The sequence below is a fragment of the Sceloporus occidentalis genome, unplaced genomic scaffold (assembly GCF_023333645.1).
Source record: "Sceloporus occidentalis isolate IW3139 unplaced genomic scaffold, rSceOcc1.0.p SCAF_136, whole genome shotgun sequence".
In the NCBI taxonomy this organism is placed as follows: domain Eukaryota; kingdom Metazoa; phylum Chordata; class Lepidosauria; order Squamata; family Phrynosomatidae; genus Sceloporus; species Sceloporus occidentalis.
This window is the reverse complement of record NW_028317116.1, coordinates 609,407-637,239: the sequence shown is the minus strand read 5'-3', so window position 1 is coordinate 637,239 and position 27,833 is coordinate 609,407. Positions and strand designations below refer to the sequence as shown.

The 27,833-nt window shown below is 43.2% G+C and overlaps 1 protein-coding gene across 1 annotated transcript; it reads left to right on the top strand.

Annotated features, from left to right (window-relative positions):
- The first annotated feature begins 10,196 nt into the window (after nucleotides 1-10,196).
- LOC149281267 (protein Wnt-10a-like) lies at nucleotides 10,197-25,694 on the top strand. The gene is made up of 4 exons (XM_089499473.1): nucleotides 10,197-10,261; nucleotides 18,988-19,250; nucleotides 21,923-22,296; nucleotides 25,227-25,694. Exons 1-4 carry the CDS (start codon nucleotides 10,197-10,199, stop codon nucleotides 25,692-25,694), a joined length of 1,170 nt encoding a protein of 389 aa, XP_089355599.1.
- Nucleotides 25,695-27,833: the final 2,139 nt, after the last annotated feature.

Here is a 27,833-nt window from a genome sequence, read left to right as displayed (position 1 = left end):
AATTCTAAAGGACACTAAAAGCTTCCCAGCGTGTGAAGTGCTTATCGAGGGGCATTTTTCTTTTAGGGGGTGTGAATGTAGGCGAGGACAAGAGGGGGGCTTTAGCCAGACCCTCTGTGTCACCTTGTGCCCTATTGCTGGGTATTTGTGTAGCTGAGCGGGGCATTTAGAAGAAGAATATTGGAGTTTTATTTCCCCCGTTTAATTTATAAGGCTGTTTCCTGCTGTTTCTATACACATTATCGGGGCTTTTAGGGCAGTAAAACTCTTAATTAAGAAACAATGTAACAAATACAAAGGAGAACACCCCGTCTGAGAGTCAGAGGACCACGAAAGCTAATGTATTTGGAATAACAGTCTACTCCTTACTGCTCCTTTAAGAACAATGTATTCATATGCAAAGTGTGGACTTTAAAGGGACAGTTTAACCCCTTAATGACAAAGCCCGTACATGTACAGGCTCAAAATGCATTGTTTTCAATGGGTTTAGGGACCGTCCATTGTACTTAAAGGGTTAATGTCTCAGGGAGATATTCCAAAGAATAATGTGTATTCAACAACTTTAAAAAATACTTTAATATTAATTCTTAAAATATGTTTGTAAAAAAATAAATATGCTTACATTTTGCCTGCGTCGACGATTCTCAGCACTGATTGGCTGGTTGAAGCAGCCAATCAGTGGCAAGAATGCGCTCAGCAAGATTTAAAGAAACTTCTCAGCTATAATATATATTAAAGTGCGTAGGATGGCTGGGGCGTCCCATTCATGTTCTCTTTTAACCTGGGAGATGTGCTTGTGATTTCCAGACATATATTCGCCCAAATTCTTAATCACTTACATAACTCCCTAAAGTAAGCGTCACGCACATTGTGTTCTGCAGTATGCCATACAACCCCATCCCAAACTTATTACACATACGTGTTTGTGAACTGCACATGGGCCAAAAAAATTGAAATTGTAAATTAGAGAAAGAATGATACGGATCAATGGGAGAGATTGACTGTCGGGGTGCTAGCTGGAAAGGTAGGGAGCGTAGAGCAGGGTAGCACCAGATGGAAAGAATAAGCCAAATACAAAGTCCGAGTGATAAATCCGGGTCAGGGCAGGCAGTGAAGGAGCAATAACGAGAAACAAGCCGAAGTCGAATACCAGGAGGTCAAACACAAAAAGGCAGGATAAATGGGGAATCGCACAGAGCAGAACACAAGGCACTAGAAGCTCAATAACTAAGCCCAGACTGAAGGGTGAGCTGGGTTTTTATATTCTACAGGCCAGGTTCCTCCCACTGACTCACAGGTGTTACACCTACACCCGAGAGCATAAGTATTCCCCACCATGGGGGTTAATTAGGGGTTAACTTAGTCTGCCCTGCACTACCGTGCGGCGGCCAGCAGAGGGCGCCTGAGATTGGGATTGTGCGGGAGCGCGCCTTGCTGTAATTGCCGTGCGCGGCCGCAACAGCGTGGGGGCGCGCCTCGCAGCAACTGCCGCTGGCGGCCGTGATGGCCGGATGATCTGCCGCGTGGTTGCCGGCACGGGAGGCACCGGAGGACGAGGACGTAGTCCGCCCCGCAACGGAGCACGGCGTCCAGCCAAAGACCCCGGTAAGGGGCATGATGAGGGGCTGGGGGCCTGACATTGACAAAATGTGTGAATTTATTAATATTAATTCATTTATAAATGAAATTTATTATTTAAAAAAAACCCATAATATTAATAACTATTTCAACAAATAAAACAGATAAACAAATATGTGAAATGTTAGGTAAATGGCTACTTTTGTATAGTTTATGGAACAAAAAGAGAACGCTAAATAAATGATATTAAGATACAATGTAACGAATACAAAGGAAACAAAACAGCCCTAATTATTGCTGTCTGGGAGTAGGAGGACCCTTCAGAGGCTAATGGGGTCCTATATTAAAAGGGACAGTGCAGGGGTATATCTACTGTTATTATTTTATTTATTATTATTGTTATAATTATTATTATTATTACACTGTAACCATTCCATACAATCCCTGGTTTGAACCCAGCAGCAAAGGTGAAATGCATTGGGTGCTCTTGAGTATTTATTCACTAAATTAATAAATTAATTAATAAAATGCTGCATATTTTACACAAGGGGGGGGCAATAAAACTAAGACGGTGTTCTCTATTAAAAATTGGAAGAAAACTGCACTTTAACACCCCATGTAAAAAAAAAAACAACCAAGGCTTATATACTTATTGGGCATTTTATTTGTGTCCCCCCCCCCAAATATAATTCTCAATTCTAAGTAGAAAAAGAAAGGAATGTAATGCTATTTTAACCAAATTTCACGACCTCGCTGGTTATGTGCCCTCATCCCGCGTGACTCCAGTGGGGTGGGGGAAGGGCACGCCGTATGACATTGAATACATTGTTCTATTTACCATTGAAAGGCAATGCATGCAATATTTGGTGCCCCTAGGCTGTTAGTGCCCCTAAGGGTATGAACTTCACCTTGGAGAATTGTGGGTAATGTAGTTCTCGCTGGTACCCTATAGTTGTCTTCTATGACCTTTGCCCCATATACTCTTTTAGAGCCTGCGCTGCCTGCCCCTGGGTTAATTCAGACATGTATTAACCCTCTAGTGCTGGGTACGTTTATAGTCTGACAAGTTAATTGGTTAAACCGCGGCACTCACACGAGTCACAGGGGCCCTGCTCTTAAACCTAACACACAAGCAAAGTTTTCACCTGGCCTCGGGGTAATTTGGCTCCGGTGGTGAACCCTTGGGCTGCCTTTCCCTGTATCTTTGTAGGATTTAACTCAGGCATACTGTACATCTAATCCCATCCTCAGCTAGGATGGAAACGGGTAATCCTCCCACTTTGCAAACAATGGAAGCGGGAACAGCCTTGGCAGCGCTTCCTGAATAGCCTAACCCCTGAAGTGCCCCGGGGGTGGCCGCGCAATGTGGGCAAGACCCCTACGACTAAGAAGAAACCGTCATCCTCATGCATGGATCTAGGAGGGAAAGTGGGGTAGCTACCCGGGGCAGCACCCAAAAATCAGGACTGTCTCACAAAACACAGAACGCATGGTAGGTAACATAAGGACAGAATGTGGATAAGTGGGCTGAATCCACATTACTTGCCCTAATCGGAAGAAATATCAACACCTTCAATCCCGTAGATTGTAAACTCTTCTGAGCCAGACCCTCCTCACCTGTTGTTTCTGTAAATCAAAGTGTGTGTTATGTCCTACTGATTGTACAGCGCTACGGAATATGATGGCGCTATATAAAACAATAATGAATAATATTAAAGATTACAAGGTTCTGGGAGAACTGGAAACTGTGAGAGACACCTATGTGTTTGTGACATCGTCACATAGCTGCCAACAGTCCCGAATTTGCAAGGACACATCATGTGAGGGTGTATGTTTTATATGGGAAAGAGATGGTTGTTTCACCTCTACGATACCACAATGCTGCACGGATACGGGGGTCCAGCATACGCATTGTGAGTGGAGACCGCCGTGACCTGCCACCTGTCCCTGTTAATAATCTTAGGTCTGATTAACCGAAACGCTCATTTTTTTTATTGTTTTCACTCTGGTAACAAAAAAAATGATAGAAGCTAAAAAAAGACCCAACGCCGAGCGTGGGAAGGATACGAGACGGGATCAGGGCGGCCAACCGCTCCGTGCCTTCAGAAGGAATATTTGGGGTTAGTGGGCATGCGATCGTTTGGCAGCCGTTCCCCTTGACCCGGGATAATAAGCACCCCTCGCTTTGTGCAGAGACTCTCACCCAACGAACAACCAAAAACCTGCTATTATGTGATGTCAGACGGGGCTGCTCCGCGCGGCTCCCGGGCGGCAAGATTGTTGCCAGATTTCAGCATCTGTCTGCCGGTGGACGGCTGCCAGAAAGGAGCTGGAAGGGAGGAAAAGCTAGAGAGGTCTCAAATGGCAAAGCAAACACAAGGTAATCATAGTAACATCCAAACCTCCGCCGTCACTCGGCGCTGCACTTAGCTGATCTTGTCTTACCCTCTCTGACGGTGCTGACGGCGCAACTTGAACGCTTTATCCCGCTTCCCGCAGCCGCCCCGGCCCCTACGGATCTTATACATTAAATCCAGCGACGATCTTTACATTCAGGTTTTTGTGTGATTCTAAAACGAAGCAGCCATTATATAAAAAAAAATCGTCCCCATTCGGCCCCCATGTAGTCTACCTGTTTCTCCTGCTGTAAAGACTCAATCAGTCGTTGGTCTCGTCTTAGATTCAGGAGCCGTATGCCTATCCCATGCATGTTTAATACCCTCACTGTATTACCCTCTACCACTGCTGCTGGGAGGCTGTTCCAATAATCTACCACCCTCTCAGTCAAGTAAATCTTCCTTACATTACTCCTGTAGGTTTCAAATTATGGTCTTTTCTCCTCCTTTAAAATAAACTTCCCTCTTTTCAGTATTGATGCACTTTATCAATCATCAGATGCAAATACACAGAAATGAACTTTTGTCTGAGATATAAATCTTAATTATGACATTTTTCTTATATCCACCAACACTTGGTGAAGGAAAACATTCCGGGGACGGAAAAACCCCGGGAAACACGAGACTCAATCAGGAAACGTCCAGATATATCAACAAAAATGTACCTCTTCCAGGTGATGCATAAGGTGCACTTTCAGATCTCGCCACTAGGGGTCTACTTGATTTGTAGGCCCTCACCTGAAACTCCTAAGACCCGATGATATAACTATGTTAAGAAAACTCTAAAACAAGAAAACTTTCTCTTTGTTCCCATGGTGACTGCTTCACATTTAGAATTTTGACATAGAACTGCTTTGTTTAAATAAAGTATTTTATGTTTTATGCTGATATATTTTATTAGTTCTTTTTTTCCGAAAACAGACCCAAAACCTTGTATTGTGTTATATTTTTTTTGCCTCTTCTTACACGCTGGAGACTTGGTCCTAAAGCTGGACTTTGGGTGAATTTCAAGCAGTTGAGTTTCTGTGGCTGCAAAATAATTAATTGGCTGAAAGAACACAGCCACGGATTGCGAAACCTGTTCCAAAATAATAATAAAGTTACTACGTTGCCCCGTGACGGACCGGGTTGTACTTTGGTGCAAAGTGCTATAAGTGGAGCAAGGAGAAGGGATGTTCTGTTGGTTGCTATAGTGATTGCTTTACTTCCCATTAGAACCGATCTTTATATAAATGTATCTTTTTTTCACATTTAATGAGATATATTGTAAAAAAATTTGGGAGTTGTTAACTAATCGCTAACGGGATCTAAAGCGTTAATCTTGCAATTGCCGGATTATCTTTGACAAATCTGGGATCTGCTCCTGCATCCCGACCGCTACCTATAAAATAATGAATTCTAGTAAACGGCCCAGAAATGGAAAGAATTTTTGCTTGTTTTTGATCTTTTTTTTGTCTTGCGTTTGGTTACATAGCTAAACGCTTACAAATCCACCGCCTTTATGCCAAGGTTGCAAAGAAACGACGATTTATGGCTTTGTGATGGAGCCGCGCGCGCCTCGACGGTCTGGTTATACGCCAGTGGAGCGTCAGGGTTTTATTTTAGGTGAGGTTTTCTCTTTTTTTTTCATGTTAATGCTCCAGGCCTTAGAGCTGAAGTATGTGACCCGCTGACTATCCGGAGAATGCACAACTGTTAAAAGGTTTGCTCCGGTGGATTTCCCGGCCCATGAGCCGCCAACCTCTTTTATTGCTGCCCTTTGTTCTGTACAAAGCAGAAAGACTAATGAGGCTTTATAACTGACAAAAATTGAATAAAAAGAGCAATTAGATATAAAAAAACTGGCTTCATTCTCATTTATTTTAAGTAATTGACGTCCTCTGAAGAGCCTCTGCAGCGTTTCTTCTTTAACCCTCTGGTGTAAATGCTAAACCTTTCCCCTTTGGTTAATGCCCCAGTGCCATTAAGTATGCCAATTGGTTCAATTCCTAATCCAACCACCAGGGGGCAACGTTCTAATGCCCGATCGTGCGCACACGGCAGCATGGGTATCCAGAGCGGGTGAGTGGCGGAGAGAATTCTAAATAAGTGATAACCTGAAATTACCAAGGACAGGAACGGCTGTGCCTTTAAAATGACGTCAGACCTCCAGACATTTAAACGGCCAAATACGGTAACTTTTGCATTAAAAATAATACTAATATATTTTAAAAAGGTGACTCTGTTTGCCTGGAAGCTCAGGATCTAGCATTTGTTTCACCTAACAAAGCCCGCTCCATACCCGACTCTTTCTGCTTCTCACCCGTTAATGCCCCATCTCTCATGCGACCCAGTTTTGCCCCCTCTGCTCCACCGGGTGCATGCCAAGAAGGTTCCTGGGATGACAATTAAGTTTTCCTGGCAAACATTATAAATGAGGCAAGATTTTCATAATTAAAGAGATATTTTTGGGGAATTAATTTAGAATAATGTTTCCAATTCTACATTTAGTTACAAAAAAGAATTACAGTTAGCAGATTGAGTGGAACGGCACCTTTAAAGGGGGGGGGGCAAGATAAAATAATTTAAGAACTAGAAAAAGATAACAAATAAAAAAAAAATAAGTAAAGGTTAATTGGTTATGTGATCTTTTTTAATCTAATTTTCTGTTTGTTTAGAAATGATCCTACAAAACGATGGGGCAACAACTCACAACAAATTACTGTCCACATCTATATTGTCGTAAGTAACGTGTGTCGGTTAACGTGTAACGCATGTGACCAAACACGTAACCTGTGCTTCTCAGAAAAGAGTGACTCATTCATGAGAAATATTAAGGTCTGAGACAATGTTACATAACACAGGAGTCTGGGAGACCCGAGACCCGAAAAAAAGGGGAACTCAGCCTTACTGAATATTACAGGGATTTATGGTAATTTTTTTTAACATGTTCTAAATATGCAAATTATTTTTCTCTGATCCCTTTTTTTTATTTATCAATTTTATATATAAAAAAATATATAGATATAAATGTATGTGGCTGAGAGGGGTGTGTAGGCATGGATGTTTGAAAGTGTGACAGTGGGGTGTATATGGTTGAGAGTGGTGTGCGTGTGAGGTAAAGTGTGATTTGTGTGGCTGTTAGTTGTGTGTGACAAGTTGTGATACACACACAACCTTTGAGAGAGTGTCCTGAACATAAGCCAAGGACCAAGTATGGTAGGAACATGGAAATATCAGATAGTCCTAATGGTTCTTATCTACAGAGCTGGCCCTACTATATAGGAAGACAAGGGGGCCGGCAAGGACACCAAGGATGCCCCACCGGGAGGTCCTCTTCCACGTTCGCAACATACCAGGAGCAGAGCCGGCATATCTGGAGTAAAATTCAATGTTCCTATATATGGGGTGTCTGTTTCTAAGACATTTCTAACATTTATACCAGGCATGATTTAAAGTGCAGTCAATACGGTTAAAGGACTACAAGTCTCAGCATGCACTGGAATGCATGAGATGAAACAGCGCAGAAGGGGAGAGACACAAGCATATGGATAGACAGTTACAACGTGTCTGAGTGACAGAGCGATAGGTAGCAAGAGGGAGTGAGAGTGAGTAAGGAGGGGGCAGATCTTGACAGTAAATACTGCATGGTGAGGGAGATTTAAGAAGGGATCTTTGACAGCGACTAGTTTTGGGTCAAAGCGTGCTTTACTAACTCCCAAAAGTCCTTCTTCCCTCTCTAACTGCAAATATATTTGTGAATTAGAGGCATAATCTCTTTTCAGATCTTGCATTGATACCCCAATGTAACCTGTCAGTCATAGCGGCCAAGTTAAGAGTCAACTGCTTCCCCCAAAATCTTTTTTAAAGTGATTTCGACAATCAGACCCATTTAGCTCATCTTTAGCACGTGTGTTTTCATAACCCAAATGCATAACATTACATTTATCAATGTTGAGTCTCATCTGCCATTTCTAAGACATCGTGAGCTAAATTTATAACCGCGCACAGTTTGGGATTGTCTGCAAAAATCTACAAGACTTTTTTATCAAACCCCCTCGACCTGGAGCGTCTGTGTGGTGACCTGGAGAAGCGGCGCTTCACCTGGAGAAGTCCCAGAAATGTCCACGTCCACCAGATCCACCACTCCAGAGGCAGACCGGGTGCCGCTGCGGGCGGCCGCTGGTTGGAAAAGCCCGGGCCGCATACGGAATGTATGGTGGCACGTATCCACACGCCGGCGGCACGTGCCTCATATGCTGCCGCTGGCCTTAAAGTGCCAGAGCCGCCGAGTCATTACTAGTCCGGTCCTGGACCAAAGCCATGAGCTATGGGTAGTTTTGATAAATGTATTTATTTATGGTTAAAGCTGTGAAATTTGCCCTTTACAGCCTTTTTTTCCACTCATTGGCAGTGTTGTGGTTAACAGGATCTCCGCGCTCAGGTCTTGCACTCGCGCGGGGTTAGCTATGAATTCTTAGCAAACAGTCCGTGACAAATGCATGGGGGCCTTTCGGGAGCCACCCTCCCACCGCTCCTGGACTGATTCTCTTGCCCTTTGCACGATGCGGAACTGCCGTCCCTTCAGCCCTTCTCTCGGCAGCCGGTAAGCGAGACGGCGAAGAACGACAGACCTGCCGGCAAAAGACAGACATCAATCAGTTTCACCAAACCGAAGCTGATCAGGAAAATGTATTCAATATTGGATAACATATAATAACACTTGTATAATAACTCTAACTGTACTACGGCGCTATTCTGGCTGCCTCAGCATCATGGGAGTTGTTATCCAGCATCAGGCAAAGGGATGCCGGCTCTCTTTCCTGTTGAATGTCCTCTTCTTGTTTACACCATCATGTCGGCATCTGACAGATAATGGGAACAATGGGAGCGATAGCTGGAAATGGAGAGGAGGGGGCTCTCTCCCCCTGACTGTTCTGGGGGTCAGCTCTTAGGTTCAGTTATTTTCCATTTGCACCAAACAGTCCCAATTTGGCATCCCCAGCCCCCCGGTTGTTGCATTAGCACATAATGTCCTACAATAAGGGATTTAGACGAATGGAGCCAAAGTCCCCATGTCCAAACCGTTTAGGGATCTGCGATCGTAGAAGCCGTGTATGAGGCTGGCCGAAGTGGGACCCTCCGACCGGGGAATGGCGATTAGGAACCAATTCGCCAAGAAAGCCACCTTATTAGGGTACGTGAGAAAGCAAGGCGGGGGTCCTTTAAAGCATTAAGATGTCCTAGGGTCCACCCGAGAGCTGTACTGCCCGAAGCGAGGTCAGTGTCTGTGCCGACATAGACCTCCATGCTGCAGCCCACCGGTGCCACCTGCCACCTTCTGACCTTCTGGGAACTACGCTGGGAAACGATTGATTTCGCTACATTTAGCCCAGACTAGACTCGTTTTCCTAGGTTTCCAGAACAGGCTTGATTTATAAATCATTTCAGATTAAGCCAATCAGATTGATACATTGAACTGTTTATGCCCCAAAGGATATCTCCTCTACGTGATATGCCCCCCCCCCAATATGAGGACAGCGCCTGCAGTCAAAAGGTCCCTCTCTGCGGAACCCGGCCTGAGCTTTAAACCGGGACATTTGCTCTTGTCATGGTGTCTTCAGATGATCAAGGAGGAGTGGATGGGTGTGTGTAGTGACAGAGAGAGAGGGTAATTTAAAGAGGAGGAGAGTAGTAGGGGAAGTGCAAGGAGGTAGGGACAAGCAGTCTTAGAGCAGCAGAAGAGAGACTTGTGACAGCTGCTCTGAAGGACTGAAGAACATCGGGACCTCTTAGCGAGTTATTGATAACTTTTTGGAATGTTGGTGAATGAAGACGACGTGACGGAATGGAGTGAGGATACTCTGGAATACTAAGCCCCGTGACTGCAGTGCCTGCGAGGAGAGAGATCAGAGGAATCCCGAGTGATCCAGATGACAGAAGCCACTCTGGAAAGTGGTCCAGAGGTCTACGAAACTCAAAAAGACAGACCGAGATTCAGCAGGAGTAGTAGTGATACGAGGGGGTCCGACACAGAGGACAACTCTGTTGACATGTCTACTTAACGGTGCTGTTGCTAAGACTTGGAAGGGTATTTAAAAAAAAAAAAGCAGAAGGTTCCATCATCCCCACCAGAAAAACATGAGCCTCGTTTCTACGGCTTCAAAAATCAATGAAATTAGACAACCGGGCAGGGAAGGGTAACAGACCGGGGGAGAAACCCAGACAGGTGACACAGGAAGAATGGCACCACGGCACCTACCTGGCATCCTGATCCTGACTGCCGGCCTCCTGCTCTCCGTACAAAGGTAACAATTACAATATTTTGAGTCACATCCTTGAAATTTTTTCCCCGATAAAAAAAAAGGTAACTTCTCCAAAATAAGGAATTTTGGTTCTTTACAAAAGGTTAATTTAATACTTTTATACTTCACCTGGGCTGGACAACCTGCGATACCATTCACATCTCAAGTATGCCTGTGAGTGATGGGAGTGAAAATGGTGATTTTGTTTGGAAGGGTTACTGTTTATTCCAGACTGATCTATACCAGGCAGAAAACATCGGGAACAGAAGGGGTTAATTTCAGTTGTTCCGAGATGGGCAGAATTCCCGGCTACCGATGTTTACTGTTTGCTGTCACCGTCGTATTGTACAAATCACTCTGCGTTTGATTGTCTTCCCGTTAATTCTCTACACACAGCCGCTGGCCAATAATAAACTATTCATCGCCTCGCGCTTATAAAAAAACTCCTTTTCTGCAGAAAGTCGCAATTTACAAAAAAAACCCCATGATTCTCTGGATCTAAGGGAATTTATGTTATAACCCCAAATCCATTGACAAAATATTCTATGATTGCGCAATGTACAGTTTTTTTTACATCGAAATTGCAGTATTGGGAACCCCAATGTATTAAAAAAACAGGACAGGAAAATCCATTTAAACAAATCCATAGCAGGTCATATTATTATTATTATTATTATTATTATTATTATTATTATTATTGTTATTATAATTATTGTTATTATTATTATTATTGTTATTATAATTATTGTTATTATTATTATTATATTAATGGAACTATAGCCATTCAGAAGCCAAATGCTACATTTGGAAACATCAGCGGCAACATTCTTTTGTAGTTTTTGTTGTTTCCATAGTGATTGCATCAATGAAACTCTTTACTCCAGAACTTTTCCAGTTTGATAAATACGGAGCCAGGCGCGGGGGAATGCTAGAAGTTATACTGAATTATACTGAATTAGCATGATAACGACGCACTTTTAAGGATGGAATGGGCAGTAAATAATCGGAAGGGTATAGTTTGTTTTAGGTTTCTCCGCATAGTTTCCAACAGAACAGCTTTCAGAAAAAAAAGAAAATCTGTAATTTGCCGGCCGTTCCTGTCCCGGGTAATGCAGGTGATCCGGTCAAACAGGGTAAATAGCCGGGCCGTAAAAGCATTAGGTGCTGCTGGATGTATAGGGGCTCCTATAGCTGCCTGCCGGGGACCCCCTCCTCTTTATCAGTTGGGTAATGAAAATACTGATCTAACACCCAAATTAAACCAAATACCAAAGATAATAATCCTATATAGAATATACATATATAGAACCGGAACACACATATATATATATATATGCATATATATATATATATATATATATATATATATATATATATATATACAGGGATGCCTCGTGGTTAATTAATTTTATTGTATTTTAATATATATATATCTATATTTAATTTTTTCCCCAATTTGGGCCAAGATGTGTTTTTAACCCAAAAATGACCATGGGCAAAGCCACAGATCTCCGGGAAGGAACAGTTTTTATCAGTCTAGGAAGTCAGTTAGTATTAAACCAAAGCCTTTAAAATCTGCCCTGAGACCCTGAGGTTGGGGCAAAAACCCGGAGACTCCGGGGCAAACCCTGCGAGTTCTCAGGTATCGTTAGCGGTGATGTGGATTCCACGTAGACATCGCCTGCATGTTACGGGTTTTATCTCCTGCTCTATCCGGATTGTGTAATAATTACCCCGTACGCTTCACCCGCTACATTTTACAAACTGTCAGCTTGATTTTTTAGGAGATTTGGCCCTGATCTTGATGTTTTTTCAGCAATTACAACATTTTAACATTTTTATCTTTTTTTTGTTTATCAGGTTCCATTCTCATTCCTAAAAGACGGGGGGGGGGGGGGCATAGCATATGTTACAGTAATGATCACGTTACATAGAGGATCAATATAAAACCCAATAACCCCGGGTCACCTTATAATTATTAACCCTTGGTAGATTTCTAGTGCCCTAGGCCAATGTGCCCTCATCCCCACATTCTTGCTAACATAGGAGAGAAACAAGTCCCCAGGTCAGTCTCTAGGCACCTGTATGGTGGGAACAAAGGTGACCTGGCGGGCTGCATGCCACCACTGCCACCTGATCACAAAATTAGCATTTAGGGTCACCATGGGGCGTAGAGTGGGAGGGGCTAGGACAGAGTGGGAGGTGTGCTTTAAAAAAGATATAGGCGTAGATAGGAAGTGGGCGGAGTTACACAGCACCTTTCTGCCCTAAAAACAAGGTCATAGGAATAGCAAAGAGGGGCTTTAACGGTCAGACCGATGGGCAACATGTAGATAGAAAGACCTATCCAGGACAGAAAGTTCATAAAGGTTACCGCTTTGACCCGTAGGCATTAACTCATAACAGCCCAGAAGCTCATTGCCCCTAAGCATGCCCTACCAGCACCCAGCACACCTATGCCTAGAGAGCTATCCAAAACTGCCCCTAAGGGCCGTAAACACACCAGTTTTTCAGGACCGTGTATAATACTCTACTCACTGATGCACAAAGTTAATTGTTTGATTACCTCTTAATTACAGAAATCTTTACTGCCCTCCCTGTACGATGTATAAACTCCACGATTATTACTGAAACGACCAACATGACGAGTTTCAACCTGTTATTCAAAGACCTCAGCATTCAATACAAGCTATATAACGATATATATATATATATATATATATATATATATATATATATATATATATATATATATATATACATATATATATATAAATATATATATATATATATACATATTTCCAATCATTTCACTTAACTAATTATAATAATTTTTAAAACTGAATATATATTTTTTTTTTTCTGCGCATGCGCGTCTGTATACTGCAGGATGCAAACGTTTGAATTGCCTTGGATTGCCAAAAAATGTACAACTTTGCCCATTATACACTTTTGTATAAAAAAATTATATATTATATATATTTGAAAGAAAGTACATTTAGCTGATTTATTAATTCTTATATCTAGAATATAAATTAATGGTAGTAATAAAAAAAACAAGGACTGTCCCTGAATACCCAGGACGGCTGGCAGATATTCTAGCTAATTCTTCCATGTGATATAATTCACCTCTTTAATTCTTGATTCCAAAGGCAAGCTGCAAGGTGCCAACAGCCACAGTTTGATTGGGGCAGTCCTGACAGCAGGATCCCAATAACACCTTAATTGTGTAAAAATATGAAAAATATTTACTAAAAAGTCAAAAGTTTTAAAAATTTCCTTTTTTTTCATTTAATATTAAAAAAACGTGAAAGAAAAACAAGTTCTATAGGATTTAGCAACAAACCTAAGGCTGGTTTTGCGCATTAAAGGAAAATATAAATATTGTCTCAGTATGAAAGAGCTTTTTAAAAAATGAAAGGTTTTGCTTAACAAAATATTTTGCGTTTCGCTTGAATAGCCAGACAAAAGCAGCCGGGATTCTGGGAATTCGGGGGGGGGGGGCTCCAGGGGGGGGGGGGCTCCCCATATGTGTAATCACCTGAGATTCTCACACGGGAGATTTAAATACACCTTAAAGTTTGTTTTCATTTGCTTTATTCTGAGCGTTACTGTGTATCTAGCGCTCTTGATATTTTTTTTTGCTTATTCATTCTAGGATTGCTGATTCCATGGTTCAATGCATAGCTTCCAACTGTCCCTGTTTAGTTTCACTAATCCTTCTTGTCAATCCTCTTTTCACCCCTGATGCCCCTCTCTCCTCCCCTGATGCCCCTCTTTTCTAGGAGGTCAGAATGTTTGCTGGGTATGAGGGGATCGCAGGGTTCTACAGCCCTAAAAGCCCCGATAATGTGTATAGAAACAGCAGGGAATAAGGAAAGCCCCATACAATACATACTTTGATCATACATGTAAACTGAGTATTAAGTAAGCTGTGACCCGGGTTCCGTGTACCTTAATTAAGTCTATATTCAAATAATGACAAGTCAAGGTTTCCGTGTATTAGAGCCATTTGAGTAACACATTTGGAGAGTCACTGCACAAAACTTTCACAATGGGTGATTAAAGGGTTAATATTTTAAGCTTCTCAGGGTCCGCTCATTAAGATATTATAAGTCTCGATAGCCCTAAATTCCAGCTACCTGCCTTTTATTATTCTTTACATTTTATTTACAGAGCGTAGCGCTGTCACAATGAGAGAGAAAACAACATTAAAAACAAAAACATGAACAATAACATAAACATAGATAACATATACAGAAGGAGAAGGGGGTCCTGTTCTTGTGAGCTTACAATCTATAACCTTGATACTTTTTACTGATGAATGCTTTGGATGAGCAGGGCGGCCCAAACATGACTGTTTATAGGGGACATTTGCCCCATGTGTACGTTTGGGGTAAAATGACCCCAAAAGATGAATAACGCCAGAATTCTCTTCCCCAGTTTAAAAATGCACTATTTTTGTTAATGGCTTATTGTATAAGTGAATTAGAAGCTCATGTATAGATCAAGATCTCCTCCCACCTGCACGAAATGCATAGTAATGGTAAAAAAGCCGGCTTCCTGGGAATTGTCCGTTTTTCCTTTAATTATGGGGACAACAGCTTAAAAAAAACTTTGCAATTTAAAAAAGAACTCCATTAGATTTCCTCGTCGGGTTATTGGGCTCCTCCGGGTCCTCGCTGCTCGTCATAAATCACAGAAGAAAGGAAAATAGTTTGACGGCGCAGACCCTTCCTAATGAAGGTGTAAGCGGGTTGGCCGTAGATCACGCCGAGAACGCGTTCCACCTGAACGCGTCGCCCACTTCAAAGGCCGGCGCGTGAATAACAGGTCCAGGCGTTCCTTCATCGCCCTCGTGGAGGACACACTTCACCCTCCTCCACGTGTGAGCCTTCAGGTTGGGTAATTGGGTTTGGAAATTTGAACTTGTGCCTCGTTCGAAGGGCCAAGGGGGGGGACTGGGGGGGGGACTGGGGGGGGACTGGGGGGGGGACTGGGGGGGGACCAAGCGTAAATAAAAGATGGCAGAAATAAATTGCGTACAGGAAGCATATCAGAGAAGAGGCTTTGATCAGCGAACACCGGACGCGGAGGAGGTCGCCGGCTATTTTTGACTTTTTTTTGGTTTTTGTTTAAAGGTTCGGCCTCCCTTTGATCTGGAGTCCATGAATTCAGTGAGACAGAAAGCAAGGGTGGGGGTTACTGGATTCACCGAATACCCTCTATAATGAATTCTATGGCATGCGTTGTACCCCGGATAACCTAATGACCAAGTACTGAACACATAAAGCCAAGACGGCTAGGTGGGAAATTAGCACAGATGGTAGATACGTGGAACAGCCTCCCAGTAGAGGTGGTAGAGGCTAATACAGCGAGGTGATTTAAACACGCATGGGACAGACATACGGCTCCTGAATCTAAGACGAGACCAACGACTGATTAAGGTTTGAGACTTTACAGCAGGAGAAACGGGCGACTAGACGGGGGCCGGATGGGGCCGATCTGCCGGCAGGTTCTGTGTTTCTATATGTTGGTGTCATATATTCTACACCTTTCTTCGTATCGGATGGAAGAAAGGGGGATCTTCCGTTTGAGGAGGCTGCCCTTCATTTAATTGATAAATATATTTAGACTAAAGTATCGCTTTGCAATAATAAAAAGTATCCATTTTCGAACGCGATACCTGTAACCGTTCTGGACGTATTTCCAGGAATTACTCCTGATCTATTTTCAGACAAAACATTATTATTAGTTTATTCAGAACGTGTCAGGAATTACGTTATATACAATGGCAGCGACAGGTTTAGGCGCATCGAGGCAGGAGGAGCCCGACTCTAATCGCTTGACAGGTCGGGTCTCACAAAACACAAATTGTGCTCGGAAATTAGGGACGAGGTTCGAAAACCCAGAACTCGTCTGTTTTATAATAAAATCTTTTAAAGAATCCCATCTGTCCTGTAAAGACGGCACAGGAATTATCCGGGGAATGTGCGGCCGAGCGATACAACTCTCATCACTTAACAAAATTCATAATATTACATTTATTATCGTTAAAATTATTATTGCAGCATTGCTGAAACGGACGTTATTCAACCGGTCTGTGTGTTGCTTGCTCACAATGCATTGTCATTAATGGGTTAAGGACAACCCGTTGTCTTTAAGGGGTTAAAAGCAAATATATTTTTATTAGTTTTAAATATTTTTTTATATTTTTTTAAATCCTAAAGACCTTGACAACTTAACTTTGTGGTCCCTCGATAGCTTAAACTCCATAGAGCTCAAAGTTAAATCTACGCAGAGCTTTCGGGGGTCCGCGGAACGGATCAATATTCTAGAAAAAATGGACGCCTTCTAAGAATGTTGGGTGTTCGATCGTCAAAACAATAAAAAATCGCAAAAATAATGTTTCTATAGATTCTGGTAAATGAGGATAAATTAGTCTTCTATAAAATATGTTGGTTTTGTTATCCACAAATTTTGTAAAGCTCCACCAGTTGCCGTGGTTACCTAAAATTCTTCATTTCTCTTTTGCTGGAAACTTGTCATTCTTGGTCGATATAAAGGATTAAGAGATATGTAAAATGTGTCAATTTGTTTTGAAATTATTTTAAAACACTTTTTTTTCCGAGAGAAGCTTTGTCAAGACCCTAAATAACGTAGACTTGTGGTGACCTCCTCTACATGGACATCTGCAGGGAAGGGGCAAAAAGAAACACTTATCTACTACCTGTCCCCAAAATAATTGCCCCGATAAACCTGCAGGGTAGTTTAAAAGTCTAAAGTAATTTGGGGACGTTGTTTAAAAACATTAGATGTTCGGAAATGAAAGTACGGAGTAGAAGGGGATTTAAATGTTGAGCGTCTCTACGTTATTAGTTCACGGTGCCTTCCGCTGTTGTCTCCGGTTTTCTATTGGCTGTCGCAACCTCAAGATCCCAGCCAATAGGAGCTCCTTGGTCACAGACTACTTTTAGGACCCAACAAGATCTCCATCTACGCCATGATTTGTGTGAAGAGGCCGGTCGGTGGATTCCTTGTTGCCATTCCTTTCACTTTACTCGGGCAGTGAGAGTATTTTTATGGTGGGGGGGGGGGTTACTTATGTAATTCCAAAGGCTTTTCGACTTCAGACGCGCAGCCCAGCCTACAAAGTGGAAAATAATGACTTTCAGGGATAATTATTTTAATGGTCCAAAAAACAGCATTTAGAGAGCAAAATACCTTGGGGTTTTTTTTTTTTTGTACATGAAAGCCGAGGAGGTCTGCGCGACGTCAGACGCGGGCAGGTACAGCAGGTGAGATGATGCTACTTTTAAAAAATTCCAGACATCTCGTAGCCTAGCAGGTAGGTTAGCGAGCCCCGGAGGGGGGAGGACTTAGCCGAGAATGATTTCATTCTGTTACTATATGCTCTCAGTCGTTTGAAGCAGATTATGTGACTTCGCTTGGAGTGCTGGATACATCTTCATGTTAAATTATTGATACAATGAAACCAGTTTTCACTTTTTACTTTATTTAAAAAGCGCATTCGAGCTCGGGGGCAAACTCGGTAAGTTTTAGAGAGCTGGCTGTGATTGGCTGTAAGCATTGTCCAATCACCGAGAGCAGAGAGGACAGACGCGCGTTTAGGTGAGCAGGAACGTCCTACGCCCTGTGACTCAATTTCATCATCGAAACCCACCTTCTCCCACGGCCACTTAAAAGTCTTCTCATACTCGACTCACCCTCGGAAACTCTTACGCTCTGCCTTTCCTTTGACCTTCAAACTTTTTAAATGTTCCTAGAAAACCCACCACTCCAATGAAGACTGTATTCAGTGATTACAATTACACCTGTGCTCATGTACGAAGCAGAAAACCTGCATTGTTGGGGCGTAAGAGCCCTTAGCATAGGTCTGAGTGTCTACTGTATGCATCGGTTACTCCGTATCATCCACTCCCTCGGTGGAGTTGGACCTCTCCACACCTCGATCCGCACAAACAGCATCTTCCATCTCTTTGCACGTTTCAATTTGTCCGTTCCATCTCGGCCGCTTAAATTCCCAGCTGCACAGAAACGTAAATAAATTATAACAAAAGCGCAAGTCAGATGATTTACAAAACCGAGCAGAAACGGTAATAAATCGGGGGGGGGGGGAGCGCGGTCCGAGATAAAAATTGCTACATTCTACGAGCTGAACGTTAATATTTTAACAGCGGCATTTTATGTATAAATTTAACATTCTAAGAAGTATTTAAAATATATAAAAAAAAATTGTGCACGTTTGGCTATTTAACTGATTTCTGCACTTAAAAATATTATTTATTATAAAAAAAATATATATATATTTTTTAGCAAATTTCGGTCAATAATATTTAACACCTCACCTGGTGCGGGACAGTGGAAATCTCAGACCACATAAAAGTCATTTTTTTATTTATTTTGTTTAAGTTTTTTTAATGTTTTAATATTTTTTTTCAAAATAATGTCATAATCAGGCAAAATGAGTCTCGTGTACTCTGTGTCCTATTTGTGACTTCCTAAATCTGCATTATATTTAATATAATGATGCAGTAATACATTTGCAGACTGCGCTGCCTGGTGATGTCATATGTTGGATACAGCCAATGATGGTTTTTTTTAATATGATAAATTTGACAATTTATTTTTATACGTATAATATCTATTTTTTTTTGCGTGCGCCTAACCGGGGGTGTCCCTCGTTTTTTTTTTTCTGTAACCCCCAGGTCTTTGACAAATGAAATTTTAGGGCTGAAGATCCCCCCAGAGCCAGTGCTGAACGCCAACACCGTGTGTCTGACGCTCCCAGGCTTGACACGCCGCCAAATGGAGGTGTGCATGCGCCACCCGGACGTGGCGGCCTCTGCCATCCAAGGAATCCAAATCGCCATCCATGAGTGCCAGCACCAGTTCCGAGATCACCGGTGGAACTGCTCCAGCCTGGAGACCAAGAACAAAATACCCTACGAGAGCGCTGTGTTCAGCCGAGGTGAGCCAAACTTTGGGACGGGGACACAGCGGGGGGTCCCCAAGTGGGACGGCCGCCTAAAAAAAAGGTCTAAACTTTGGCCTAAGATCCAACATTGTGCATGCGGCTAGCGTTACACAAAAGAATTCGACATTTTTATTGATTTATACTTTTTTTAGACATGATTCTCGTAATAAAATGATGTTCCTCCGTAAGACGGATACATTCCTTATTCATCTCTTAAAATTCGCTTTCCTTTGCCTATAACTTGTTGCGGTCGCGTAAATAAATCATTGAAATGTCCCAAGATTTGATTTTTATTTTTTTTTAATCTGGTAATTTTTAAAAGAAAGTTACCGACACTGAAAGGATATAAAATATTTAACCGACTCCGCAAGGGATATCATTACAGAACGAACAAGAGTTAAACAGAGCTTTATTCGCGTCGAAACCAATATTATATATATATAAAAAAAACGATACTTAGCGGACCTTCGGAATCCTAGAGCCTTGCCGTATCGCACCAGGAGTAGGAAGGGGGGGGGAGTTTTGCGCACGTATTGGAGGTCAGGGGAGGAGATGCGCGGAGGTGTGAAGTGGGACACCGTTTAGCCCTAACAGCCTTCAAACACTTTACGGGATTCAGATCCTCGCGTCTTTCTGCTAATGGTTCCCGACGTCTCGGGGGGAGAGCGACCCCCCCCCAGCATCACTTCCCAGCCTCATTGGATACGCGGCACAAAAAGTGCTCATGAGGTCATCGGCGCTAATCCGAAGCGACAAGAACTCCTTAATATTTTATCTTTATTTCCCACTTCTCAGCCATCAGCCCAGCCGAGCGTGCGCAGCGCTGTAAATTATTTGTGGCACGGATATTTATATACACAGACGAAAGGGTCCCCCCCCCCCCCCGGGTCGTTACTTTGAAATACATATGGAGACATTCTGTTAATAATGGCAGCCTCCATAACCCAACGGAATCCCCAAAACAGGGCAATGCCCTACAGGGTACACTCCGCCGGTGTTGCAAGGGTTAAAATTAGTATCAGGGAATGGAACACAGAATTAGTCGGACGGATACATCGACGATCGTTGGTCTTCCAAGTCTTCGGGGTCTACCGGCGGCATTTGGGTTTCCAGGATCTCTTCACTCGTGGGTAGGGGTGGATCGCTCAAAGGCTCAGAGATCCACCCGCGCGCCATGAAGGAGATCCTGAGAAAGCCGAGATCTTTAGAACCCCGAGGAGCGTCCGCTGCGGAGGATGACGTTCTTTCCAGATACATCGGCACTCGTCCCGGGAGCTGGAGGGGGCCACGGGTGTTTAGATCGATCAGAACAAGTCGGGATTCGCGGGAGCCTTTACCTTATGGTCGGTTTTAAGCCGAGGGGCAGGTTCATCCTCAGTTTAATTTTTTTTTTAAAATAACAGAGGTGGAGCTGTGGGGGGGGGGGGTTTATGGGTAGCGGAGGGTATGAGGGGCAAGTTCAGACCGGTCGGCTGCCGAGGCTCGCAGAATATAACAGAAAAGGACTTTGGCTCCGTCTCCCATCACTTTGCACAGAGAGGTCGGTAAACAGAGAGTCGATGAAGAGGATTAATGTAAAGAATGCATTCTAAAGAGCAGCAGAAGGGACAAAAACAAATCACCATCACGTGGGGGGGGGTGAGAAAGAAACCCCCCGTGGGGAATCTCCTTGTTTAAAGAGTTAATATATATATATATTTTTTTTTTTAAATTCATGTACTCGTTGGCGCGGGACAGTCCCGTTTTTGCCCCTCTGTCCCGTTTTTGCCCCTCTGTCCCGTTTTTGCCCCCCTGTCCCGTTTTTGCCCCTCTGCCCCGTTGAGGCAGAGCTCTGATACAAATCTACACAAATATTTCATTGTAAAAAATCATTTTCACCGCCGAACAGAGATAAGTAATAAATAATGCACATTCTGGAACAAATCATCAAAATTTGGTAAAGTAGTTTTAATGCCACAATGTAAATGTCTACAGGGTCCGTTCACAAACACTGACGCTTCTTCCGCTCGTATGAAAGAGGAATTGTTATATCTGAGATAAAATTCCGCTGCGGAATAAGATGGAGCTATATAAAAAAAAACAAAAAAAACAATAATAAATGAATATTAATAAAATGATAACAATTAAGCTGAAATATATCGGTTCTGTTATTTAATATTCCGAATTATTCAGATTTATACTTTACATTCACATTCCCAGAACTTCCCAAGGTAGGCTTTCCGGAGCTCTCCCTCTCCATAGGGGTGTGGCTAGCCATATTTGGGGCAGGGCTAACCCCACCACAGTCTTAAGTGGGCGGGGAAGTGGGTGTGATTAAATTCCGCTCCACCCCTGCCCAGAGAAAGACTAAACTGACCAGGAGTCTCCGGGTCAAACCCACAGAGTTCCCAGGTATGATCATCCACCAAAGGCAAACCCTGGATTTCATGAAAATTTCCCTTTATTTCCCATGATCCCTCAGTGACGATCACATTGGAATCTTACTGTCAGCCTAGTCGCTGCGCTGGAGCTTGTGTGCAGCCGTGCAGTTTGTCTGTAAAGCTATTATCACACGCATGTAAAGATGAAGCACCCCCGATTAATCACTGAAACAATATTCTCATGTCTAACCCAGTAGAGTTACTAAACAACCCCAACTAAGTGATTTCTGCCTCTGTGCACCGCAGGTTTCCGAGAAAGCGCCTACGCCTACGCCATCGCGGCAGCCGGCGTGGTTCATGCCGTGTCCAACGCCTGCTCCATGGGCAAGCTGAAGCCGTGCGGCTGCGACGAGAAGAGGAGAGGCGACGAGGAAGCCTTCAGAGCCAAGCTGCACCGGCTGCAGCTGGAGGCCTTGAACCACGGCAAGGGGGTGGCGCATGGGGTGATGGAGCACTTGCCGGCAGATGCCCCGGGCCCTCAGGACTCCTGGGAGTGGGGGGGCTGCAGCCCGGATGTGGAGTATGGGGACAGATTCTCCAGGGAACTCTTGGACTCTCGGGAGTTGTACAGAGACATCCATGCGCGGATGAGGCTGCATAACAACAGAGTGGGCCGACAGGTGCGTAACAAAACTACTAGCGAGAACAGACTTATTATTAGTATTGTTGATTTTATATACATCATATATATATATAATTCTCAAACGTAATTGGTCTAGAATTCTAGATACAGAACGTTCCGCTATTTATCGCATTCTCCGCATATATAATAATTAAACGGAATTCTGTCGCCGGAAGCCGAATGGACGTTTCTAAACTCTGCTCTTCAGCTGCAATCTAAATAGACATCTGTAAAAAAAAATGGCATGGGCTATAGCGAAGCGGCGCATGTTTTCTCTTGCATGCCGCCGTGATATGTCTGTACCTGCGCTCCCCAGGCTGAGGTTCATGTGATGTGTGCAGGAATGCGGATTCTTTACAAGGTCAAATGCTATTTTTTACGCCGCGCTGTCTATTCCCCCTTTATCGCCCCGTTTGGTGAATATCAAGAGGAAACATTGTATCTCACAATATTAATTAGAAATTCATGACGGGAAGATCCTGCTGGCAAAGTAACTGGGTTCACCCATTATATATCTGAGATTTCTTTAAAATCATCACCAATTTAATTATACATTATACAGGGCGAGCCCAGCTCTTCGTACAGGAGTATACTGTTGCACATACCCCGTCTGGCACACTGGGCAAATGCCCGACGGGCCACCGACTGACCCCGCTCCATGAAGCCATAACGCGCAGCCATGTGTAGCCAGCCTACATCGTTTCGCGGCCGCTGGCCTTAAAGTGGCGGGGGCTACCTAATTCTACCCAAGGATAGTATTGGGGTGCGGCGGGAGCGACGAGGTTTTCTTCCACCTGTTTGAAGACCCCCGGCTTTAGGGAAGAGATTTGTTTTGTCTGCGAGAAACCAATCTGGATTTTTATCTGATCCGGACCCTTCCGGATCTCAGGTGGTGAAACCGGGCAGATTATTGGGGCTCTTCTCATCTTCTGAGCAGCCGCGCTCAGCACTGGGTGGGGAAGAAGGTCTCACTTAGAAGTCTCTGATCTTTTTTTTTTGTGTCAGGAGCATCGCAGGCTCCTCTTGTGCATTCGGATCTCTTGTGCTTTGTTTGATGTTAATCTGTAATTATCTAAACCACCTGTTTGGCTACTGTTATAAATCACTATACAGCCCCTAGCTGCAGGGGCCTCACAAGAATTGCACTTCTACCTCTGATCTAAAGGGTTAAAGGAAAATTATACTTCTAATATGGGTTTCTCCTACATGAAAGGCAATTTTGTTCCATTGTTTGTCACATGCACAATATTTACGATTGTGTTTTGTTAATATCCTCGCCGATAACATTTTTAACATTTCTGGTGAGGTCGACCGACTGGGGGAAGCTTTTTTGCTTCGCACACCTCACTTCCTGCTGGACCTTTAAGCAGGGGCATTTTGCACATGTCTATTTTCCATGGGAAATTAGATTTTAGTTCTAATTTTCCTCTAAAGAGAAACATTTACTAAGGAAGCTGCCAGAAGACAAACCTCACACATTCTAGATCTATTCTGGATACTTTGTCAGGTCATCAGAATCCATGAAACAGGAAGTAATGCTGGTGTCTCAAAATAATGATTCCCCCTTTGCCCAGTTTGTATTTATTGGGATCCTTCTCATTACTGGTCTAGCGAGCAGAGAGGTATTTTATCTACGATGGCCAGATCCTCTACTTTTTTGGGCTGAAAAAGTTCTTTGTCTCTCACAGACATAATAAGTTCTTAAACTCATCTGACCAGCGGCAGTCGCAGGACCCCCATCTAATTAGCTCGTAGTAAATGCATAACAGTAATTAGCATGATGTCACAGGAAGTTTAACTGGCAAATATGACGTAATATATATTTGTTTAAATCAAAAGGGAGATTTTTACTTGAAAAGCACGTCAGCCCCCACTTCTTCTTTTAGATGTTTCATTTTTTTTTTTAATCAGGGATTTGGGTCCTTCCATGATGTCTCTAAGTGATGTTCTTGGTAATTCCTACAAAGCATTCAATGACCAAATTAAATTTTAATTAGAAAAAAGGATGATTGTTTAAAAATGATAATCCATTTTTTGTGAACAAAACTAATTTTAAGTAAATATTACAGTAAAGACCCAGAACTCGTATCCAACCTCTGCCCTTTCCAGTCCATCCTTAAGCAAGTATGAGCCGGAAAAGGGATTTGTGTAACATTTCAAGGGTTAAATGTAATTTTCTTTTTTATGAGTGACAATTATGGAAATACTGGGTAATCCAGCCCCAAAGCTGCCGTGTTCGGAGCATACTTTGACCTTTCACCTTTGACTTACCTGTGACCTCCTCCGTCACCTGCGAGGCACATGTCTTTTAAGACAACAACCTGTCATGGGGGCTTTGCTATATACTTTTCAGTTTGCTTGGGGCTTCTTTCCATAAATCTTCCCCCCATCCAGCGGCGTAATACTGACAGACGCGGTAAAAATACTCATAAACTCTGCCCTCGCTGGTGGCAACCGTGGCTTAAATAGAAGTCAGAGAAAGGCGCTTACAGATAACCATAACAAGTAAGATAATCAAAAGAAAATGACATTTTAGTAGCTAAAAAATTTTTTTATCAGTGCAAAAGGTATGACGATGAAGACACTAGTCCCACCAGTTTCGGGACTGTTGGCAGGAAATCATGGCTTCCACCGAACGGCGTCTCCACTTACTCAGTTGTTGCCTGCTGCAGCTTTTCATAGTGTTAAGCATTAAGTATTGAGAGTATCTGGTCATCCCAGGGGGTAGTACTCGTCCCAGGGGGTAGAATTTGTCCAAGGGGGGGTAGAACTCATCCCAGAGGCAGAACTCGTCCCAGGGGGTAGAATTCGTCCCAAGAGGTAGCATTCCTCCCGGAGGCAGATCTCGTCTCATGGGTAGAATTTGTCCTAGGGGGTAGAACTTGTCCCAGGGGTTACTTTGACCTAACTCTGTGCTTTCTGTCTTAGGTTGTGATGGACAATATGAAGAGGAAATGTAAATGCCACGGTACATCCGGCAGCTGTCAGCTAAAGACCTGCTGGCAAGTGACCCCCGAGTTCCGAGTAGTGGGGTCTCTGCTGAAGGACAGATTCAACGGGGCCACCTTAATTAAGCCACACAACAGGAACACGGGCCAAGTGGAGCAGACGCACGCGCCCTACAGGAGGAAAGCCAGCGCCAACGGCTTGGTTTATTTCGAGAAGTCGCCCGACTTCTGCGAACAGGAGCTGCATTTGGACTCGGCCGGAACGCAAGGGCGGATATGCAACAAAACCAGCCCAGGAATGGATAACTGCGAGAGCCTGTGCTGCGGGAGAGGACACAACATGCTCATGCAGACGCGCAGCGAGAGGTGCAACTGCAAATTCCACTGGTGCTGTTACGTGGTTTGCGAGGAGTGCCGGATCACGGAGTGGGTCAGCGTGTGCAAATAGCACATCCCCTCCACGTGTGTGTTTGGGGGGGATCTGTCACAAGGGGGTCCGCATCATTTTGACAAATCAAAGACTTGGCTAGCGGTCAGTGGCTACATTAACCCAGCTCATAGGCGTCTCACCCCCAGCTGTCCCACGGACTGCAGGAGAAGCCGCAGACTGAGGTTATGTGGAAGTTCTATTAGAGTTGCACTCGACTATATATGTTCTAAGATTGCACCAATACCATTATTTCAGTTATGTTATTGCTGGGAGGAACCCAGAAGAAGTTGAATGGACATTCATAAGCGCAGTGGACATTCTCTTTACCCTACCAGCCAGCCATGTTTCCCAACATCCACGATGCTGGTTGGAGGGTAGGTAACTCCTCAATGACCTGGAGACCGTAGCCTAAACACTATTTCTTAATCATGTTCCAATCAAACACAATGTCTGAGGACTGACCGGAATGCTACATGATCTAGAACACATGGCAGTATGGGGGAACCATGAAGACTGACCAGACTGCTAAAAGTTCTAGAACACATGGCAGCAGAGGGGGCCATGAAGACTGACCAGACTGCTAAAAGATCTAGAACACATGGCAGCAGGGGGGCCATGATGACTGACCAGAATGCTACATGATCTAGAACACATGGCAGCAAGGGGGGACCATGAAGACTGACCAGAATGCTACATGATCTAGAACACATGGCAGCAGGGGGGCCATAATGACTGACCAGAATGCTACATGATCTAGAACACATGGCAGCAAGGGGAGACCATGAAGACTGACCAGAATGCTGCACGATCTAGAACACACGAGCTAATTTGGCTACATCCAATTTTACATTATATTGGCTTTAACATTTTCCAACTCAAAAGCATGTTATAAAATATAAACTGCGGACGAGTTCTATGAACGTATGGATGGTTACCAAAGTTGATACTAAATGAGGGGCAATTCAATTAAGAAAAGGGAAAAAAGGGAGAGGGTATTATGATCTAGAGATAAGAAAAGAACGGTAATGTTCTGGGGCGATTTAAATTATATCAGCGGGGCATTTTTGTTTCAAATAAAGGAATACTTAAAACTTTAAAAAAGGGTTCAAAAACACAAAGAAAGTTCTAATCCGTCTAATTCCAGAAAAGAAATGGAAGTCACAAATTGTCTGTAAATTCCAATAGATTACAAACGTAACATTTACTGACAGGAACCGAAGGAACGGCGTTCCGTGGTCAAAAGACGCCATGTGAAATAAGCGAAAATAAGCATTATATTATCATTTTTCCTGGATGAAAAGCAGAAATGGTCACTGGATATTTATCCTTCAATATCTAATGGACTACAATGCCCATGATCCTCATAGAGACTATGACAGCGACCGGAATTTACTGGGCCGAAAAAATAAAAATAAATAAATAAAAATTTAAATAAGTGGATCTATCATAGAAAAAAATGCCTCCTTTTACATCTTGTTTGTTAATGTATATAAAGATATTGTATGTTATCATAAGTTATTTTCCTGCTGTGAATAGTAATTAAAATGTAAACTATATATTTGGAATTGGGTCATTTTCTCCAATATATGGGATGTAGAAGTATCTGAAAGAAACAAGAATAACAATACTTACATGATGGGCACACATAACTTGCAAACTAGGGATATCTGTGATTAAGCCCACCTTATTTTTAACCTGTTAAAGACCTTGACTCCATCACCCAATCCAGTGCCTGTTTTACCCCACCCTTTAGTCCCCATTTTTGGGGGATAGAAAAGCACACTTCTGCCCCCATTCCCGTCTTTACCAGTGGATTGTCGTTATTCTTATACTGGTGTTACTGTATCAGCCATGTTTTCCAGGACATGTATACACATCACATGTAGCTGACCGCCAAGTGCTGCCCCCTGCAGTATATTGGAGGCATAACGGAGTAACAAACGCCTTTCTCTGAGTTTATACGTCTCCCATACTGCAGGGGGCAGCACTTTATATGAGCCGGTCAGCAACATGTGAAAATTATGCGTACCCTGGAAAAAAAGTTTTAGCAACATTTTCTATCCACATAAAAGGCTCAGAGTGAATCTATTGGTTTATTCAAATACTGAATTCTATTGTTTTCCCACAGGCAGTATGATAAGGAGTCGGGGGGTTTGT